Source organism: Haliaeetus albicilla, chromosome 20, assembly GCF_947461875.1.
Source record: "Haliaeetus albicilla chromosome 20, bHalAlb1.1, whole genome shotgun sequence".
In the NCBI taxonomy this organism is placed as follows: domain Eukaryota; kingdom Metazoa; phylum Chordata; class Aves; order Accipitriformes; family Accipitridae; genus Haliaeetus; species Haliaeetus albicilla.
In genome coordinates, this window is record NC_091502.1 from 3,076,921 (window position 1) to 3,098,921 (window position 22,001).

General features: G+C 40.9%; 1 protein-coding gene across 9 annotated transcripts in view; it reads left to right on the forward strand.

Annotated features, from left to right (window-relative positions):
* STARD13 (StAR related lipid transfer domain containing 13) overlaps positions 1 to 22,001 on the forward strand; it is a 302,653-nt gene that overhangs the window by 226,195 nt on the left and 54,457 nt on the right. The window contains exon 1 of one of the 9 annotated variants that reach the window (XM_069808025.1): positions 7,425 to 7,639. The exons of the other annotated variants lie outside the window; for them this stretch is intronic. Within the exon in view, the coding sequence (XP_069664126.1) occupies positions 7,630 to 7,639 (10 nt within the window). The 5' untranslated portion in view covers positions 7,425 to 7,629. Of the gene's footprint in view, positions 1 to 7,424; positions 7,640 to 22,001 lie in introns of those variants that run through there. 9 annotated transcript variants of the gene reach the window in all.

Consider the following 22,001-nt stretch of genomic DNA (forward strand, 5'->3'; position numbering starts at 1 on the left):
TCTGGTTAGGGTTGTTGGCACCTTTTGAGGGGACCAGACCGTGCTGGGCAGCCCAGTACGTCCTGCCGTTGCTTTTGCTACTACACACAGCCAGAGGTTTGCTTCTTTTTTTCTGGGTCTCAGTGAGCTGGAAGTTGCGGATTCTGCTTCCACTAGGGCCAGGCACATTTTGGAAATTATGATTTGCAGAGGTCTGAAGGGGAATGGACAGAAATGGGTACAGGTTTCTGTAGCCTGCCGGTAGCTTGGCTGGCGGTGGGCGCTGTTATTGAAGAGGGAGGAAAGAATTTGTGAAAAGTCTGGGGGAAAGTCTTTTCAGTGTGCAGGGCTTGCTGAAATAGCTCATCCCACTTTGGCACATGAGGTCTGTACGCTAGGATGATGATACTGTTTTCTTCTGACGTTTGTTGCTAAAATAGCCACAATTCCTGGTGTGTCTTTATTTGTAAGGAATAAAGAGCTTGTCAAGCACGGTAGAGACAACAGGGATATGCTGTTCATCAGTGTCTTTCCTTTACCTTACTGTTATTTTTGTGTGTGCTCTGCCTGCCTGTCTGTCAAGGTGTTTGCCTTCAAATCAATTAGTCTCACATCTCGGCATGACAGTTGCTTGTTATATACCAGGCATATCTACAGACATTTGCTTTCATGTTGCAGGGAATCAGTGCCAATATTTTCATATGATGAAACAAGAGCGGAAGGACACGTTTCCTAGTCAGTACACTGCTGCTGTGTTGAGGTTTAACAAAAATGGGGAGAAAATGGATTTTTCAACTGACGGTACTACTTCATTTTGTACCCTTCAATCTCTTCACAGGGTCCCTTACTAGTGGTTGCAATGCCAAGTCCAATGCAGTGTCACATAACAAACCTGGAAAAAGGGAAAAGAATTGTGTCTCTCCCATCATGTCTGGTTTCCCAGACATAACCACAGTACAGTCAAGACATTTTTCATTGACAGAGTGGGAAAGAAAGAAAGAAAGATCTTCTGCTTTACCCCAACCGCCAAGGAAGCTTCACGTACTTATCAAGTATTATTATCAGATTGGTAGGAGCTATGAAGCACTGTGCTTAAACAGTATCCCAAGAGTAAACCCAGCATCACCTCCCTTCGGAACAGCACCCTGTACTATTGCCCTGCGGTGTCGTTCAGCCCACGCAGGTTCTTTGGCCTCGCTGCTCATCACGCTGTCTTGATGCACACTCATTTTCTGTGTCTGTTTGTTGAGGATATGTTTATGGCTATCAGACATCTCTCTGTTACTCATGTGTTGACCTCTGATTTCTAAGTTTACAGGAATTTCGATTAATCATAACCTTTTCTACTTTCCTAATTTCCTTAGCCTCCTTTTCAGCCACTACATGTTTGGGTTATCCTCCCACAGAACAGTTTCTTGTTGGGACATTCCCAGAGGGGTAGCCAGTGTTGCTCTTGGTTGAGTTTGAGCCTTTGCTGCTTTTTGGTAACTCTAATTGAGGAAGGCAGTGGGTAGTGCCATGGGTTTCAGGTGAAGGTACTGGTTCTTTTCGTTGAGTATGCCTCTGAGCTGCCCTACAACACAGAGCAAATCTAGTGCCCCAGTGACTTTTTTAGAAGTTCTGCCTTTATCATGGAGTCCTTGAGGGGGACTGTCTTCTGCACTGAGAGGACTCTTCATGAGATAGTGCTGGTGAGCAGATCCAGTGTAAGTCCAGTGTCTCCCTTTAATCTTGCATTTGGGCAGGAGGGGAAAAAAGTGGTCTAAGCTGATGCAAGCTTGTTTTTTCATCCAATGGGACTGCATTGTCCTGGTAATTTGGAGCACATTTGTGGACTGCCAGCCCCCAACCCTTCCTCTTCTGTAAAGATTTGTAGGATGGTGTGCTCAGGCTCCAGCCATTTCAGCTACTGCCTGCACAGTCCCTACATTTCTATTTGTCACCTCTTAAGTCTCTTCATTACCTGGAAACATCCTTCATGTGGCTATCACAAAGGTACCTTCCTGAGTGCGCTATTTCTTACAGGTAAAATATCTTAGAACATATTTTACACGCATTGCATATTATCCCATTTTTTAATACAGTTTGTCCTTTTGTACTTTGCAATATAGTACATGACAAGCATAGGCCAGGTGATAGAGCTATAGCTGCCTCTTGTTTTCTTATCAGGTACTGTTAAAAACAGAAAATTAGATTAAAAGAAAAGAAGGGAGCTCTGTAGGCTGTGGAACATTATAAAACCTCCCACTGAATGTCTGCGCAGGACATACAGCAACAGCAAAGCTGTTATTTACTAAATGAGTTCAGAGTAGGGGCCAAGTGAATGCAATGCATAAATGATTTACTTATTCATTTATAACTCTAACCTAGAATAATGAATTTTTGCTGTCCCATAAAAAAGATGACTTTATGTGACCCTTTAAAGCCTTCAGCATTAAGTGGCATTAAGTTGATGGCTACTTGTTTTGTACCTTCAGTGAAAAATTATGCATAAATCAAGTAAGCTTTGCTTGTAATGTACTCATAATCCTCACAGGCAAAACTCCCACCCAAAGCTAGTGATCAAGTATGGTTTCTTGAACTCAGCAGAAAGGTCACCTCATAAAAAATACGGGGGTATAATATTCAGGCCACCCAGGCAATTTTTTTTGGCTAGGATACTGCTTTAATTAAGTGATTCTAAAGTTAAAATAATAATAGGATTCTGATTTAAGCAGATAAAAGCCAGAGGAGCTACATTAAACTCAGTTTCCATCCACCAAACACATCCAGACGAGCTAAGCTCACTCGCTGTTTGAAGAACATTTTTGCACAGAGGGACAGACAGGATGGGCTGAGGTTGAGTCCTGAATGTTCTGGGGTTTGCGTATTTAAATCAAGCCCTTAGCATTGTTTTGTTCCTTAATTACTTCTGGTTTGTTGATTTATTGATGCTTTTGAAGACAAGTAGACTCAGTAAAACATAATCATTCTGTGTCACGTAAAAGCTGTTGTTAAATCTGTGGACATTATAGACAAAAGGAAAGGATTGATTGAGGGGTCTTTTGTGGAGGTGGTCTTCCACCTACAGGTAAAAACAGCGGTAGCTGTCTTTTAAAGGTGGAATTGAGTTACTGAATTGCAAATGAAATAGAAGGTCTTGTGAAACCACTGGTTAGGGCTGTCTCAGTTCTTGAAATCTGCCAACGCAGCCAACAATTTGGGCAGAATTTGAATGGGAACGAGTGGTCCTGCAGAAGGGGTTGGTGGCTGGAGCATCTTCATGGAGCACTGCTGGGAGAAGCGAAGGCTGGACTTACCTCTTCTGTATGAAATGGCCCTTCCATTTGGGGGTGACCTTGGGGGAAATAGGAGTACTATTTGCTTTAGCACTTGCTACGCAGGCTTTGAACAGGGATGAAAACCGCAAATGGAAATCCTTTGCTAGCCATGAGCACTGATGTACAGTTGAAAAGTCACGACGTGGTCCCACCTGGCTTAGTTTTGGGGAAATATTTGGAGCCTGCACCTAGTGTCTGCTGCCTGTGTCCCTGGGGCCCCATACCCGCACCCTAAACCCCAAGTCCGAAAAGCACCTCTGCGTCTTCTTTTTCAGCGCAGCGGAGCATAGCATCCAGGCATCACTCCTTCCCTCTGTGTCTCTCCTGTGTCTGTGTGTCCCAGCTGCTACACCTAGAGCAGGGCATGGGCCCTCGCTTGTCAGAGAAGGATTTAGCAAATTGTTTATTCAGGAGATGTTAATTTGTCACATCCCTCCACCAGTGGCTAATGACCTACTTGGGCATCTCTGTTGTATTCATTTGGTTTGCAGGAATATGCACACAGATGACCAGGAGCGAATGTGGTAGATACAGGTACAATGATGTGTACCTCTCTTGTGCTTCTGAGCTACTGAATTCAAAGTATAGATGTATGTTAATATTTAGGACTTACATAGTGCATTAAATCTCCATAGGCCTGTAGGAACATGTCTAATTTATACATCCAAAGTAATAGAAGAGGTAATCGCACATAACAGTCTTTTCATCACTTAACCCAATGAGGAATGAAGACACTATTTTGTTTGGACTGTAATTGCTTATACATACCTGAAAACACCATCCCATATTCTCAGTTCTTTGTAAAAACACTACAGGTTTGTAGTTACAAGAACATTTCAGACAGCTGCATGATGAGTTAACTTCACTTTTTAGCTAAACTGAAAATTAGGAGGCTGACCCAGATCTCAGTGGGATATCTCCACTGGCATTTTTCAGTGAACTTAGGTGCTGAACGAGCTAAACCAGTTCATTTTAAAAAAATTGTTTGAAAATCATCTTTCAGAAAATACAGTCTTGAAAGCCTCGTACTGATAATGAGCATGCTGGCAGACCTTTAAGGCAGCAGTCAAACACCCTCATGCTTCATGTTATTTATTTATATTACATTTATATTGCCCACCCAAGCTTCCAGAGCAAATTCAATAGACAGCTATAGTTCTGCCTTCATTCCTCAGCTCCGGTTGCTATGGCATCCAAGTTAGGAAAATATCTGCCAGCTCCAGGTGGCTGAGCATGCAGATGGGTGAAACATGAGCAGTAATTCAGGGAACCATGAGGTGGTATCCTACGACCAGCGGGTATTGGCCATGGTTTTTGCAAAAAGGGGCAAGGAGTTGTGAACATCGCTGGGAAACCTGAGCTTTATTTAGCTACAGCGAAAGAAGCAGCCTGTACCAGCAACCTGCATTTGTACTGAGAGGCTCTGGTAGTGAGCTATGAAATTGTTCAAATTAAATACGAAATTAGAGATTAGAAGGGGCTGGCTGGTATCACCTATAGCTGTGCTCAATAGCATCCCACTCTGTGTTTCGTTCCACTCAGCTCAGTGGGATTATAATAGTTGTTGAATAAGGTGGCAGAACTGAGCCTTCAGGTTAAAGACGCATATAATGAGAATTGTAAGTACTGTGCAAAAAATCCTTTCTTATGTACAGACTTGGTACTCAGAATTTGTCCCTTGAGATCTGCATAATATAATACAAATAGGATCTACAAATTCAAACTTTTTAGTCTTAACTATGTTCAGGATCAATATTCAAATGCTTCGGTAGAATTTCTTCCCCCATCCAGTTGTCACTGTTTTAAGTCATTTTAATAGCGAGAATTAATTTTCATTGAAAGCAATTTTTTTCCCAACATTTCTTTGTTTTCAGTAAGAAAAGAACAAGAACAAAGACTACCAAACAAAATACAACTTGTCTAAAATCTCATAAAAGCTCTTGCACAAGAATCTATCAAGCCTGGGAAAATATGTGTTCTTTTGTAAAAACATATTTTTCCTTGAAGTCACTGCTAGATTGCAGAAGTTCACATAACATATCGGTATGTGTATGTGTTTATGTAAGACGGACCTCTGTATTTCACTTTCAGATGTCAGTGTTGCCTTGGCAACTGTATTTTATTGATTAGTAGAATATATGTAATTTGTTTCAGCGCTGCATCATCTTACAAGTTCATTTTTCTTTGTGAGAAGTGGTTTCATTTTCTTGTTCTCTGAGTAAAATAATTTTTCGGATATGAGAAATAGCGTTCTTTTGATCCTTTTGGAGGTGTTTCTGTGGCTGTACACAAAACCCAACAAAGTTTGACACATGCTTGCCAATGAAGTCATTGAATGCTTTATCTACGGATACATGCATTTCTTATTAAAGTTCTTTTGCTGTATCTGTTAACCTAATATCTTATCTGTAGCTTCAGCTGGTAACCAATTGGAGACTCTGTCCATGCAGTTCCAGTTATTAGATACTGTGTGGTGGTTTTCCTCCAGAGATTTCGAATTCCAATTAGTAATACTTCGCAGGATCTCTTTGAACTAAGTATTATTATGGAATTTATTTTACACTTAGACAAGCTGAGATATGGAAAAATTACCCTCAAATAAGAGTAAATCTGAAATAGTACTGAGAGTAGCTCCTGAAACTCAAGAACCTTTTACTCTTGTTCTACCCATTGTGGGTTTGTCAGGTCTAAAGGTTAGTTCCTGACTCAGGACAGTAGCATTTAACGAACCAATTGTCCCATCACCAGTCCTATTTCTGTGAGTGCTGGTTACGTTTATGAGAAGTCGTGGTCCTGACCTGAAGACCCTGGGTCTTCACACAAACCGAGCAGGGGAGAGGTTGGGAAGGGTCGGCGGGATGCTGTGTTGCGGTTCAGATGGTGCCATTGCCTGATTACGTGCACAGCTGAAGAGATCCACATAGTTGGATTTACCAAATATCCTCCTGCTTTTGGCTTTGTGCTTTCCTCCTGTTTTTGTTTGTTTCATGGTTTATGAGTATCACAGGAGCCAAGAGCAGGCAGGGTGTGCAGCTTCCTGGATCAAATCAGGCAGGGGAGCAACAAGAAAAAAATAGGGAGGCCGAGGAGAAGGAGGAGGAGTACAAATAATGGATGGGAAGTAATGGAAGTTCAGCCAGATGTTCATGTAAAAGCTGTCTTTTTTATGTAGAACTAAAAGCGTAGCCATCCTTCCAAGTCCTAATATTAACAATTTACAAATTATAGCAGTGATTGTATTTATATGTCATACAGAGTGTAAATGATGGGAACGGGTTGTCAACACACATAGGAAAACAAGTCTGAAAATCTCTAGCACTTTCTTTAAATATAATAGTTCCTGACAATTAAATATCCCATTGGTTGTTATCTAAATATTTATCTTCAGTGAAATTACAAGAAGTCCACAGTCAGAGAAAACCCACACTTTTCTGTTCTCTGTCTTAAAGATTAAATTATGTTCTACCTTCAAAAAAGCACTTGGTTTCTGGTTTTATCCTGTTTTATTTTTGTGGATAACTTTGAAAAAAAGAAAGAGAAAAGAGTCTACCATTGATGGCAAGCAGGGACAAAGGCACTGTTACTAGATTGTGGTTTTGTAGGCTGTTTACCATGCTAAGTCAGAGACCATAATGTGAAATCATGTTTTTAATCTTTTGGATTAAAACATTCAACAACAGCCCTTCCTAGCAACAAGGCTCCACCTAACACAGCGCTTTATTTTCTTGCAAGGATCCTGCAGTTTTACATGGATTTTTTGGGCCAGTCTTTGGCAGCAACAACACTAATTTATTCCAGATGAAAGTCAGGCCCACTATAATTAGCAATACCATGGTATTTGTCTGAAAAATCAAGAAATGCTGGCATTTGCTGGAGACGCCATGTGTCTTGTGGAGAACCTGGTCCGTTTAATTCAAGCTTTTAGGTACTCAGGGTTAAGCAGATGGTCCTGTCCATTTGTCATAGCTGCTTAAATGCCTTGTACAGTCTAAGGAGAGAGCAGTTGCTTACTGAAGACCTGCGGAGGGAGATCCGTTCCCCTTCTCCATCCATCCACCCACCCGAGGATGATTCAGTCTGCCTCATTCAAGTAAATACCTCTTCCATTGGGAATATAGAGGAACAATAGGAAATAAATGCTGGCACCTCCATGCAGTTGGGATTCATTTGCTCATTTGAAGATGGATGTGACTTATCTTCCCCTTGCATAATAAGCCAAGAATTAGAGCACTCACCCCAGAGAGAGGAGGTCCTGGGCACTACTCGGTCTGAGTGAGTCGAGTTCACATCTACATTTAACTCAGAGGAGCTAAATTCCTCCCTTCGTAGGATGACCATCCGTAAGTCTCCATGCTTTTGTTTCCTATCCTTTCCTTTTCTGTGTGTCTGTGAGGACTGTGAACTCTGTAAGGCACCAGTGCGTTTGTCATTGAACGTTTGAGCAGCACTGACTGTTCTGATGTTGGCTGAGGTTTGTAATGAAATATAAATAGTAGTAACACTTGTGCAAATTTCTCCCTTTGTACCACAGAAAATGCTGATTATAAGCTTTGTTCTGGTAGATGCATTACATGGTTTTGGTTGGTATTGGTACAAGGTGGGCTTTGTACAGCCTTTGGTTGTGACATCATTTGTGGAACAGAGAAGAGTCTCCAGGGATGTTGGACTTGACTTGTATATTTAGGGAATGGCTGGCTGCTTGTTGGTTTTCTATGGGCATGATTATTTCCTCATTTTTGGTTGTTTCTTCTAGGGACGTTTGTGCTGGAGCTTAGTAGATCTGTAGCACTGGGAAATATGGTGCTCTGGGGTCCTTTCTTGCAAATTACTCTTTTAGGAGATTTTTGGACCTAGGCAAGTACGTAGCTCAGGGCAGAGGTAGGCTGCAGAGCTCCTGCTCAATGCCAGAGCCCCTCAGCATCTTCTTCCCTTGGAGTTTCTAAAGAAGGAAGCGGTGGGAGGGACAGGGCTGTGAGGACAACATGAGGGCATTATGCTGTGAGGACATTATGCACTCATTCCTGCAACACTGGCGAAGAACGCAGCAGTGATACGTTCCTCCTATGAGTCATGCTGGAGCTGCCAAAAGTTGGAGCAGCCCATTGCCCAGTGATGAGTAGTGGTTGACCTTTATTCCCATCTTAGAGAATATTGTAAAACTGAGCTAAATGAATTGCTTTTGGCATCAGCACAGCCTAGTTTCCTACAGATTTGGATTCCTTCCCCCCACCTTACTGAAACCAAGTCCTTACTTCCCCTCTTCCATGCCACTCCCCAGATCTCTCTCCCATCCCTTAAATATTTGTTGGGCAAGTGGCACATACGCTGTGGCTGATGCAGAGTGCTGTGTACTCTTTAGCCAACTGTCTGCTGCTCCTCAGCATGGGTAGTGGGTCACCCCACAAATGCCTTTCCCTTACTGGAATACTAATTTGTATGCTTACCTTTACCCAACACCAGCTTTTCTAAAATGTAGTATCTTTGAGACCTGGCTCCCCCTGTCAGATTTGACTGAAACTGGCCCATAGATTCTGAAATTATATTGGGGTCCAGGGGGGTGTCCCAGAGAGACGGACTATTATTTCCTTAGGAAGCAATAGTACAAATACACTGTAACGCAAGCAGAAATTAAAAGCATTATGAGGAAATTAGTAGGTGAGGCTCTGTGAGTTGTGTTGTGGAGACAGACATAAAAGGAACACATTTTTAGGTTTGCCATAAAATCTTTTAAATTATTATAGTGAAAAATTGTTGAGCAACTCATCATAAGGAAAATATGGGACTCACCCTGCCAATTCATCCCCAATGTATTCCAGCCCAGCAGATGGATAGCCAGTGATGAATTTGGTCTGAGCTTATCAAGCATAGTAAACAACTATACAGCATAGAGATGGCTAAAGTTATATCAGTACATTGCACCTATAAAGTGACAGTTATTTTGGTCATCTCCTACTTTGCCACCTTTAAAAGTATTATTAACTGTACCTACCTTCTATTAAATAACATTTAAAAGAGAAATAAACTTGTATGTAACAACTTAAACTATATTAAAATGTATGTACAGTCAAGGAGAGTTTTAGAAGTTCATGAATGCTGTGTTTAGCCTTCCGTCTCCTTCTGTGTCTCCCCATCCACAGTTATAAAAATATCATGGCTCACACATATGGTTTACTCTTCAGAATTAAAAAAAAAGAAAAAAAGATTAACTATGAATGGGCAAGAGTTTTTTCCATTGATTTGGAGCTTGTCTTGAACTATCCAAGGGCAATTCAGCTACTGGCAGTTCAAGAAAGGCATGCAGACATGCTACTAGCTATTCTTGGAAACTAATTTTCCTCTTGAAAATCAGATTGCAGAAATTGTTCAGTAAAAGTCACAGAAATTGAATGTATTACAGTGCCAAAAATATTTAACACGTGGAACTCACCAGTGTTTATAATTTTGGATTTATCCTTTGCTTTCAGACCTCAGGCAGCTTCCTCCTAAGGCTGTTCTAGTATTTTTTTATCAGTCTGAATCTGCATAATCATTTCTCTGTTTCAGTATATGTGGTGATCCACCATAATACACTAGCATAGACCTTCAGCGTGTCCACTTGGCTTAGGATCTTCTTGTGCTGTCACCACTTCTGCAAGTGGGAGTTAGGAGAGTAGTGGCCAAAGACTGGCTTCAGCCTGGCGAGGTGGGTCTCCCCAGTACCCCCAGTACTTAGTAGGGAGAAGCTGTTCAGAGCGGGAACCTAACATCCCATTGCTTTAGTTTCCTAAAATGCACCACTTTGAAGTTTTTAACCCCGAGGTATGATGTGGCTAGTCTACAAAGACTGTTCTGAATTAGACTGTACCGGGGAGGGGAACTCTTGTCTTACTCCATGTACAAAACGACTCTCAGTTCTCAGCTCATGCCAATTTATATGCACTGACTCCTGGACCAAGCAGGACTTGTGTACACATCCACTTCGGGAGAGAAACCCCTGCTTGAAAACCTTGACCCAAAATGTTAATCTCAAGAGCGTACTCTGCAATTTGCACAGCAGGACATGTAGTTTCTGCATGAGAACAGTAGTAAAAATATCTTCATATTTATTATTTATCAAATGAGACTTCTAGAGTGTTTTCGGACTGTTGGATATCACTGCAGAGTCCATCTGGGGTGATACCGGGTCTCCTCAGGGAGAAAATGCAAAGCACCATCTTAGGCTGTCGAAGCAGTTTCCTTATCTCAGGGGATGCCCTCACGGGGCAGAGCACTCTTGGAAAAACATCTAACCTGAAGGCCCTGAGCATTAATCTGAAAGCTCTTCAGTGCTCATCTCCTAGCCTGGCAGCAAAATAACCCTTCTGAATAAAGGATCACAGTATTAAAAAAAAAGCAATGCCAATGTTATTCCTTCAGAAATTTGATAGAAGTTAAATTCCGCTTTTGGAAATGTAACTTCCCTCGGTGTGGGTAGGGATGTGAGGGGTTTCCAAGTGGCAGAGTGTTCATCCAGAAAGAAATAAGGGTGAGTGGGGAATTTAACAGATAAAGCGCTGAGTACATTTTCCCCTGCAGTCACAAAATACTTTAGGGAGAGAGTCTCTCATAACCTAAGGAAAGAAGGAGATTTTAAAAAGGGATGGCATGAACCAGTACCTACCTTGAATCAAAATATCTTCAGATTAGGGGCATATTCAATATGAGCCCAAATTTGAATATTTTGGATGTGTCTTCCCTTAACCCTCTTGTCTTTACAGTGGGCCAATTGACAGTTCTTTAGGACATCTTTTATATTTGATTGCAGGTATACATTTTCCTATTTGAATCAACGCATCATCTTTAGGAAGTGATTAAAGACAGGAAGAGACTTGGTAGTCTCAAGGTAGCACGTGCTCATTGCAAATGAATGATTTACTCTCCTTACTTAAGTATTTTAGTGCGAAAGTCCAAAATGCACAAAGGAAGAGATGACTGTAAGGTTACGGTAGAAAGCTCCTGGAAGCTTTTGTAGTGTAGATGGTCAAATTCACATACCTGAGAAAAAACAGTGGCAGAGACAGGAGGCAGCAGTGGTATTAGAAAAATAACTCTTCGAAGTAAGATTTGGCAGTCTGAGGACTGCTTTTTAGAAAAAGATTCTGACTAGGGTTAGGATGTAGGATTTTAGGAGAAACATAAGGTCAGAAACTAAAATTGTTTCTAAATATACCCAGGTGCGCTTTTTATTAAAGGAAATTGTCCCTAACTAGAAGTCCCTGTGAGTACTGTGAAAGCATGCACCTCTGATGTATGCAGCAACAAGCTACATATATCACAGCTTGCAGTCAAGGTAGGTGCCCAGTACTGTGTGCTTTTAATTCTTGGTGGCTATTACAGGTATTTTGAGTAGAAAATTATTTTTTGGGCGACTGGTGGAAAGGATCTAAATATCTTGCATATTTTGTATAGTTATGGATTAAATACTTAGGAAATAAACTCCTAGGTAATTCCAGGGTAAAAACCCACAGTAAAGCTATATATGATATAATATAATAATAACAATCTTCCATCTTAACATTCCTGGGGACTTATTTGTGACGCTGTCCTTTCCCATTTTTTCATCTTCTGAAAGCCATGTTTGCCTTAGGGGTATGGTATCATCATGTTAAAAATAAGCTGGTGCTACTGGTCTCACGATTGACTGCCGTACTTCGAGCAGCTCTGTTAGCGCACAGCTCTTAAAGGCTGCTTTGGAAGGGTCTTTACACTTACTACAGATGCTAATGTCCTGATGTCTTCCCAAATGATGGAGGAGAATGTTTTGCCCTTTTCGTTTCAAGGCATCATAAAGTGTTGGAGACTTTTGAGGCCAGTTGCCAAATGTGATTAAAAATTAATGAAGCAGAGCAATTGTACCTGATCCCCCTGACAGACACTTGAATAACAGCTTTTCCTAAGACTACCTTTCTAAATGGTTCTTTTTGCATCTGTATTTCTCTCCTTTCTGACCACAATGGCAACTTCCTTGTCATAAAAAATGGAAAACAATAGTAGAGGACATTTGGGTTTTTTTTTCATGCAATTCTCTGCAAAATCTAGTTGGATTCTGTCCATTGCACATAGAGTGAGCTACCAAGATGGACTGTAAACTGAAGCATAAAACTAAGTCAACAGGTATTAAGTGGGGAAGCAGATATGCCTCTTTTTAGTGGTACAGGAGTTACCTTCAGTAACACTTATACTCAATATGTGCTAACTGAAATGTAGCAAACTCTGTATTTTTGGGATAGGCCTACTGCATTGCTTCAAAGCCTGTCTGCATTGGAAGAGGGAGTAAATATCATCTTTCCTATGTCCTGTTACCTCAGCATTAAGATATTTTAAAGGAAAGGAAATAGAAACAAGCAGGCGGTGAGGAGGCATATGATCTCTGCATTGATGCTTTAGGAGGTCATTGGGGAGTGTTACTGCTCAGGCTCTGAGATTGAAGAAAAAAAATAATATGACGGCAAAGTAATACTAATTAATGCTTCTTTACTACTTTACATATGCTGAGCATTGCAGAGACACCAGCTAAATGTAGAGACTTGGTTATACATCGAGAGATTTGGTTCTTCGATTTGGTTCTTCAGTTTAGTCCTGTCAATCTTTTTGAACAGTTATATGTAACTGTAACAGTTATATATAAATAGATTTGGCTGAGCATTTTTCTTTGCAGAAGCAGAGACAAACCGTCATGATTATCTGTGAACTATTCATAAGGCTTTGTATAAAAAAAGCTTTTAGGGCTAAATTCTGATATTTTCACTCATACCAAATAGGAATGTACTCTTCAGGTTATTTATTAGTAGTGAGAGTGTCCGGCATTTGGCAAAAATGTTCTCTGTGAAATATTGTTCTGGAGAGGTATTTATCACTAAGATTATTATTTGGGGATTTTCTTTATTTGAAAGAACATACTCTTGGCTGGTCAGGCACACTTTTTATTCTTTGTGGCTTGTACAGGACAACCATTGGCTATTTAGAAGAGCAGTATTTACCCGACCCAAATATTGTTCTCTTGAAAGTAAACTTTCATGATAATCCTTCACATTATCATGACATCAGTACGCACAGTTACTCGTAGTCACTGCAGTTATGTAGTTCCCCCCAACAGGATGCTGTTAAATAAACAATGTTATTTGAGGAATTGGCAATTCTCTCTTCCATGCTTCACCCAAAGTGTATTCTTAGCTTTTCATTCACTGGTATTTTTGCTTCCCTGGAATCCGCTCTTACTGCCTTCTGAAACTCAGAGCTGTGCAGACCTCTCATCCAAGCAAATCTGTGATAGTTTGGAGAGACCTGCTCTTTGGTATTCATCAGAAGAAGTGAGGGTTAACTAATCTGGGCGCTGCAGCTGAGGTTATCATCCAGCACCCCTTACAAACTGTGGAAAGCAGCACTGTGTGAAATGGCACCATTCTATAAGCAGGGATGCAAATGATGCTGAGATGCCAGCACGGCAGGAATATAAGGTCCTGTTTGCAGGAAGAAAGGAGAAGTTGACTGAGTTTCTGCTGAACAGCTCCAGGTGTGGCAATCCAGAGGTAGTTAAATGCAAGGGCTGGAAAAGTAAGCAGTGCTTTCCAGGCGCAGCGGCCGAACACTGCTTGAGTTAATGTCTCCATCTGAGAACAGAGCTGGAACTGTATCATCAAAAAATCTACTTCAGCAAGGGGTAGTAAATTTGCCACCTAGCCGGTTTGAGACCAAAGCAACCTGTTTGCTCAGATGTATCTCAGAGTATATATTTTTTCAGAGTTGTCCTGAATCCAAGATTCCTCTAAGGAGGAGTAAATATTCGCCCTGCAGGTTGTGACAGAGAGTGGATTAGATGAACTTTCACTCTCTACTTTGGCCTTATTTTCTGTGGTTAATTTCACTCCTTAGATGAAGTCTTTTTAGGATAAAAAAGAGCATGGTCATACTTGGGAGAAGAAGCCAAGTCAATTTTTTTTTTATAAAAACTGGTCATTTTACAGGATGTGGCTACAGTTATTATCAGTCCCAAGTACATGAGTCAGGTGGTGGTATTATCAAGTTATTCCTTACTCTATGTTTGTGTAAGATCCACTGAAGGAAATGTGACTGCCTTCACAGGCAGTGGAGTTAAACATTTTCCTAAACTCAGTGACCAGAGCACGTGGAGGAATGAAATTTGACAGAGACTCAGTGAAGTATCCTGAGCATTAGTGGGATAGGTGTGGAAACCAAGACAATAAAAAAAAACCCCAAACAGTTGGAGAGTCAGAAAGAAGAGGTATACTTATGAAAATAAAAGAAAAAGGAGCCCAGCAGTAAGGAATTGTCTGTTTTGTTGAAAATACAGGAGAGATCAAGGGTGTGTGGTTCTTTTTCAAATCCATTTCTTACATAAATAATGTGATGTGTGCTTTATGGCACAATCCAGCAAAGCAAGCAAGGAAATAAGTGTTAGACATGCTTAGGTGCAGTGATTTTGATGACACAAGTCTGTTGAAAGTCCTGATCAGGAGAGCAATCTTATTCAAGACAGCACGAAACTGCACATTAGACCCCTTACAGCAGGAGTTTAAATTCATCTTTTCTTCAGAAGAAAATGGCTTTAAATGTATCGCTTGATTGCGATCTAGGTTACAGGAACATACTGCTATAAAAATATAGCATTAGTGGAATTTTCCAAGTCCAAAAATAATTTAGTGTCCAAATACTTATTTTATCTGATTTATGGCTTCACAGCCATGTCTAAGCCAGTACTGCCAAATAAAATTTTCTTTACTGTGAGATGTATTCTTCTCAGGTATTTGGAATGACGTCTAACATATAAATTAAGCAAAAGTTTCCTTCTAGAAATATTCAGTTATATTTATATTTTTAAAGTACAACTTCATATTTTACATCTTAAAAGCTAACTTCATTTTTTACAGTATCAGTGCCTAAACATATATATGATATGCTTCATGAAATCAAATACCCAAATACATGCAAAAACTTTGCAGTCATATCATACAAAGGTGTTTTCTTCTTAATATCCTTGTAAAAGTACTTTTCTGTACTTCAATAACTTACCAATTTCATTCAATGAATGTGTCTCAGGAAACCAATCAGGCAAAAGAGTAACAGTGAATTTGCCCTCCCATTCCCCATAGATGGGTGTGTTCCTGACACCTATGTTGAGACATGTAATTGAAATAATATTTGCATAAATTCCATTTAGTAAGGATGCATTGGCTGATGCCAGTGAATGTTAGGGCACTTAATCAAACAGTAAATAGCAATGCATGTCTAAGCATTGATCATTTAATGCAGACATTGTCAGAAGAATTAAATAGATCATGACGTCCTTTTGTTCTTTCTTTTTACTTAGTATAATATACTGTTGCCTTCTAAATCTCCTCAGGCTCTTTAATAAAGAAAGATTTCTTCTCTTAATTTGGACAGCAGCATAATTGGGGTGCTAAATCATCCTCAGGGATGTAATCAAAATGATCCTACTGTGTAACAATTCTCTAGTTTTCCTGCTTAGTTTAGAGCAGAAGGAACAGCTTTAGGCGATTGCAATCTGTTGCATTGCCTTAAAAATCAAGCATCGATCATTATAATATAATAGTTTTGAAACCAAAGGTCTCCAGGTCCCTTGTAAGTAGATTTAATTCAATGTTCAAAATATCTGTTGTGGTAGGTATGGTTATGGCCCTTTTAATGTAGGAAAATCTGATGCACAAAGATAATTTAACAGAATTACAGGATTTGATTTGCCCAATTCAAATCATAAACCAGCAGTAGAATCTGGAAAAAAAATAATCACTAAGTCTGACTTCCAGTCTTGACTGTTAGCTACACAAAATGCACCAAACAAATAACTGCCTAACTCTAGACCCTATTTATAAAAAGTCATGGGATCCGTGCACTAGCGTTTTCCATACTTGGTGGGAAGGTAATAGCAGTGATCATGAAGCTGAGGCTTCCTTCACGAGGTGCCCAATGCAGAGAAGGGGTCCAAGAGGAAAGCCCCAGACTGGGACCTCACCAGTACTACCCTTCCCTGCCTGCTGGTCTTGGCATTAACCCTGCAGTCGCCAGTGGATATATTTGTTCTGGTTCCAGGTATTGCTGTTTGAAGCCAGTGAGGTGGAGGAAGACCTTCATCCTAGAAAACTATCAGAAAAGGGTGATGATCCTAACACCTGTACAGTTTCACCCTTCAGTTAAATACTATGGTCACCAGCATACACATCATTGAATCAGATTTCCTATTTTTATTCTAAAAAAAGGCAAAAGCAGGGCAGGACTCTTGACCTAAAAACATACGCTAAGGCATCTCTACTCAGCAGGAGGGACTTCAGCTAATGTTATCCCTTGGAGTTATGCTCAGCTGCTAATTTAAGTGCTCAATGCATGATAAAGTTCCTGTAGTGACACTGCAAAAGAGCGACTCGGATTAGAAATGGTGCAGAGAGGGACGTGGAGGTTGAGGCAAGCTGGGTGGCTGGTGGACACTGCAGCATCCTCCTGGAAATGACCTGCCCATGCTCACTGAGAGCATTTCTCCTGCAAACAGAGGACATGCTAATTTCTCAATACACCCTCAATTTCCACTGTATAATAGCGTTAATGACCTTGACAAAAAGTGTTTCCTGGGGATTAATAACCATTTGAGGTTTAATGACCTGAGGCTATGCCTCAGGCCATCAACTCCTCCAAGCTGCTCATTAAATCCTTAGGGTACACAGTCTGCTTCAATCACTCCTGCTTAAGCATTTGCTCAGTGTCACCTAATAATGATATTCTCCCTGAGGTATTTCCTCTTCAGAGGCCCTGGTGTTGGAAATGTGTTTGTCCTTAAGTCTTTTGGGAAAAGAACTCATCGTTAATTTTTTAGGTGACTGTGTATTACAAGTCAAAGCATTTACTCAGGCTGTCACTAAGTTTCTGCTGTGATGAACACAGTAAAAATGAGACAGTTAAATTCATAAATTGCACCTTGAATTGTAAACTATTTGTTTTAGTTGCTTACAGTCTTGGAATCTAAATCAAGAGCCAGTAGCCTCCCCCCATCCTAACACTGGTGGTTCAACCAGAGGTAATTTATTTGAGAGGTGATACGGGACAGGTTACCACTTCCTAGCAAACAGTGGCTTCATACTAGCTCTAAAGGATACCCCAAATTCAGATCTGTGCAGAAGGAACAATATAATAGAGAGCACATCTGCCTGTTGGAAGAGAAATGCCATTGCTAGGCCAATTTCTTACTGATGAAGTCATAAGTCAAAGATGGTGTATTGTCCTGTGTTATGGTACATACTTATGAAGGGTGAACTTGTTTTTCTGTCGAAGATTTTTCATTTAAGGGAACATTCTTCCCACATCCAGATGGCATCAAATACAATTGGATCTTGGTTAAATCTGCTGCTGTGGTGTTACATCGTGTTCCCTGTTTATTTGTGTAATAGTGCAGCGCGGCATGCCAAATAGGCATGGCACAAACAAATTGCTATTAGAAGTTTCTTCCCAAACTTTCTAAACTGAAAGAAAAGAAAAGTGCAGGGAAGAAGGCAATCAACAACAGTTGTAGGAAACCGATACAGTGAGCACGGTGCAGAGTTATGTGTCTACAAATCAGTTCTATTGTCTTCACATCAGTTGTAAGAACCCTCTGGTGAGGCTTTGCCAGCATCCCCTTTGTACATTAGTCTCTGTTGTGCACTGAGCAACTGGTTAACTTGATATGTCTAAGGAGAGCTAGGAGCAGTGCTGTTAGGGCGCTGGAGAGTGGAGATGCTTACCTCCCTGAGAGGTCCGGGAAGACCTGCCCTCAACCGAACTTTAACTTAGAACTAGCTATGCTGTCCCTGTGCTTTGAGCTAACATCTTTGTCCAGACACAGCCCGCATTTTTAGGGAAAGAAAAGCATTCTTCTGGCAAATGGTAAAAATCAGAAGTACTTGGGGTTGTTTATAAGCTTAAGATAATTAAAGAAAACCTGAATACCAAGAATGCAGAGTATCAGCTGTGGGGGAAATCTTGATAAATGTAGCTTAGTTCTGGTAAGTGTGATACACATATATCCTATGGAAACCAGGAGGTGAGCTGATGAATAAGACACAGATGGGGTGAACAAATCAAGTACTTAATTCCTTGCTTGTGTTTGAGATTAGTGGATTCTGAGGTCAAGTAACTCTAATTCAATGACATGCTTTGTGTGGGAAATACATGCTGTTTGTGGTAAACACTGAGCACCTACACAGGAATGTTCCTACATAAATCTCAAATCCTTTTGCACACATGGATACAGATCATTTACGCCATCACTGCAGATGGAGAAAATCAGGTGCAAATAGGTGAAATTATGGACCTTAAGTCAGATAGTACATTAACAGGAGATGCCTCAAAGAAGAATTTATTTCATCTCACTGGAAATGTCTCTAGCTTTATATGCCTGTTCTTCCCAAATTCTCTGTATAGTCCCTAAAGATGAATGAGCACTTTCTGGGTACAAGCCATTTTACCTCTTTTAGACATTAACTTCAAGATAAGATAAATACTTTCATGGAAGTACCTCTTTCCATAGCCTTCAGGAGCACCTGGGATGAATAGTTCCAATACAGTTGCAGGAAGGTGAGATGATTCCCACCCTTTATATCCAGAAATCCCCATGTATGTAAATAAATGTTCTACATGGATGACAAGATGGCTGCTGTGAAGACAGGTCAGCTAGATGTTTTAAGCATATGCTTATTGCTAAGCTTCTGCTATGTCCTACTGAAGCCTGGTTTATAAAACGAGCCCCTCTGCTGAGACTCTTACCGTTGTGTGGAACAAGCAGGTCTGCTGCTGACCCAGCCTTAGCTCCAATTCTCCTGGCTGCTGTTGGTTTGAGACAAGCGTACAGCATCGTTCCCATGTAGATTTTAGGTGTAGGAATACACTTCTGGTTGGAATTTCCTTTCTAAAGTCTATTGAGAATTCAAATGAGAGCCAGATGAGTTTTTTCCTGTTCATTTAGAAGAAAAATGCAAAACATCATGAGAAACTTTAAAACTCCAGCACTCCCTGAAAGTCCTCACCACAATAACATTTTCCTGAAAAAGTTCTTTCCAGGGGGTTTTGAGCTTGCAGGTCATAAGCATCCATATGTTTTTCTACGGCTGATGAGGAAAGGCCTGATCAGTAAACAATGAATGAAGGAAATGCTTTGAAATACATTCAACAAATAGTGGCTTTGTAGACTCAGTTTTGAGGCTGCTTTTAGCAATTGCAGAAAGATTAATGAAAGCTCCAGGTCTGCTCCCAAAATCAGAGTCAGCCAATGGAGCATCACAGCTAGAATTTTCACCCTTTTGGCAGTGTTGCCTTCCCTGCACATCCTCCAGTGGAGTCCGGGCTGGTTTGTTTGGGTTATTGTTTGTCTTTAAAGATGAAGCTCTATCAGAAAACAAGGAACTGTAATTTTCAGTACAGCAGTGTGATTCCTTAGTAGTAAGTGAGCTTTCAGAGCATAATGCAGTGGCCACAGAATACCATGGGTCCTGGGTTTCTAACTACCGTTACAGTGTAAAAAAATACTGCAAAATACAGTCCATCTCCTAAATCAAAATACCTTTATCATGTGTTCAGTTTTAACCAGTGGTTTCAGAGCAACATGTGGGCTCTTAAGATGGTTACTTAAAATCTTTAACTTCCATTTTGCTGAGATTTCATTGCCAGATTTAGGCTTCTCCTTTTGAAAACTGAGCCAGGCATTTTTACAGTGAAATCCATAGGAGAGACTATCTTTTGTAGGCAACTGCCTGCTTTCTGCTTCTGTTTCTGTCTGGAGAACAACTTATCTCATCATAATTCTGGCATATCTGAGGCTAGACCCTGCCAGAATCTGAAAGTGAAATAAACCATCAAAAAATGTCAGATTCTTAAAAGTGCAGACCAAGGTCAAGTCTAGAAAAAGGCTAGACTTGGAAAATAAAGTACTTTGCCTTTTCTTCAAAGCATACACAACCAACTTTCAATCTTTGTGTTTATCTGTATATCCCATTACTGTAGCACCGGACAGCCAAAAATGGCTCACGTCCTCAGCACATATATTCAATCTACTGGCCTTGAGGGGACAAAAAGCCAGAGCAACCCCTGGATCCTGCTCTTCGTGGAGCACATCTGGAGATGGGGAAGGGTCCCAAGCTGATCCCGGAGGCAGCGCAGCAGCCGGCAGGGAGTTTCCAGCTGGAGCGGGTCCTGGTGGCCCCGTGCCTCTGGGGACGGCTCCCAGCTCGCCCTGGAGGTGACGTCCCAAGGAGGGAGGTGTCCTCACACAATCCTTCTGGGCAAGGGCAGCTGCTGTTGTTCAGGGACTTATTTTCCCAAAGACCAAAGGGAAATTTTGCCCAACAAATTGAACCCAAAATTTTGAATAGCAGGCATCTCTCATCTCTTCTTTAAGCAGGGTATTTTAATGCTCTGCAGAATTACAGTGTGAGGCACGCTGCCTTCCATCTCCTTAATCCTCTGTAAATTTACTTCTAACAGCTACTGCCAAAATACAGTATGGCACTCGCGCAGCACATGCTTCTTCAGTGGTGAGCACAAAGCGGCTTCTGTTCAGAGGGAATATGTTGCAAGCCCATGAGTGACACATTGTGAGTGCTGAAGATTATGAAACATATTCTGAAACTGAGCAAGCCATAAACACTTCATTTTTCAGAAATAGTCACATTACTTCTGTCATTCTGCTTGGCAAATGTATGTATGCAGACCTTGGTGCATCCACGTAGCACACGTTGAACAAGCACTAAGTGCTAAACCAGTGGCATGCCAGCAGCACTGCAGAGTTCAGAGGAAGTATTTCAAGTATGCACTTCAACACTCTTCTCGGTTTTTATAAAAACCCATGAGCTTTATTTGTTTATTTTTACTTCACTAGCTTCTCTCTTGGACTAAACTGACCTCAAACTTTAGCATGGAGTTACATTCATTGATCTCCTGGTGAATGCTCTCTAAATGATCAGGAACCAGGTCACGGCTTACGACAACTCGTATCTCCAAGTGGGAAATACTTGCTGGAAGGGCAAGTGTCTTGTGTCTGTTTATGGCCAGATGCTCCTATGAAGTAAGTAAGTCTAGAGATCAGCCGAGGGCTGGAGCAAATCCTTAATAGCAAAAAACCCCTCTCCTGTTTGATATCCAGGCCATCTGATTGTTGAAGTTGTAAAGGAAGGAAGATGGCCTCATGTACTTGTAGCATATTTTTGAGCATAGTACATACTTTAGCATATTGAGTCTCACATTTTTCTTTCCTAAGCAAGGAAGAACATTTTTTCCCTTTTTTAACTGAAGTGTAAGTGTTAAATGATGTGTCTCATTTCCCACCAAAGTCTAGCTGAGCAAGGAATTAGTCATCTACCTTCCAAATAGCTAACTGGTAGCACTGTCTAGTGACCAAACCATCTTTGCCCACAGTCAGGCAAGTAATGATTCAGACGAGTGGGAATGTGCTCTTCAGCAATGAGAGCAAAGGGACTCCGTCTGTGAGATGGCAACTGAAACTGTCCAACTAATTTCCCATCAACTATTAGAAGATTAAGAAACAGCTGAAATTCAGCCAGCAAGTTAAAAAGTGCCAGGGACTGTATTTCACTGACATTTGCAGAGCCAACCCTTCTGTGTCCCCTCCTGTTACCCAGCTAGAGACATTGACATGAAAATAGTAGGTTTGTGCTTCGGTAGCTTTGG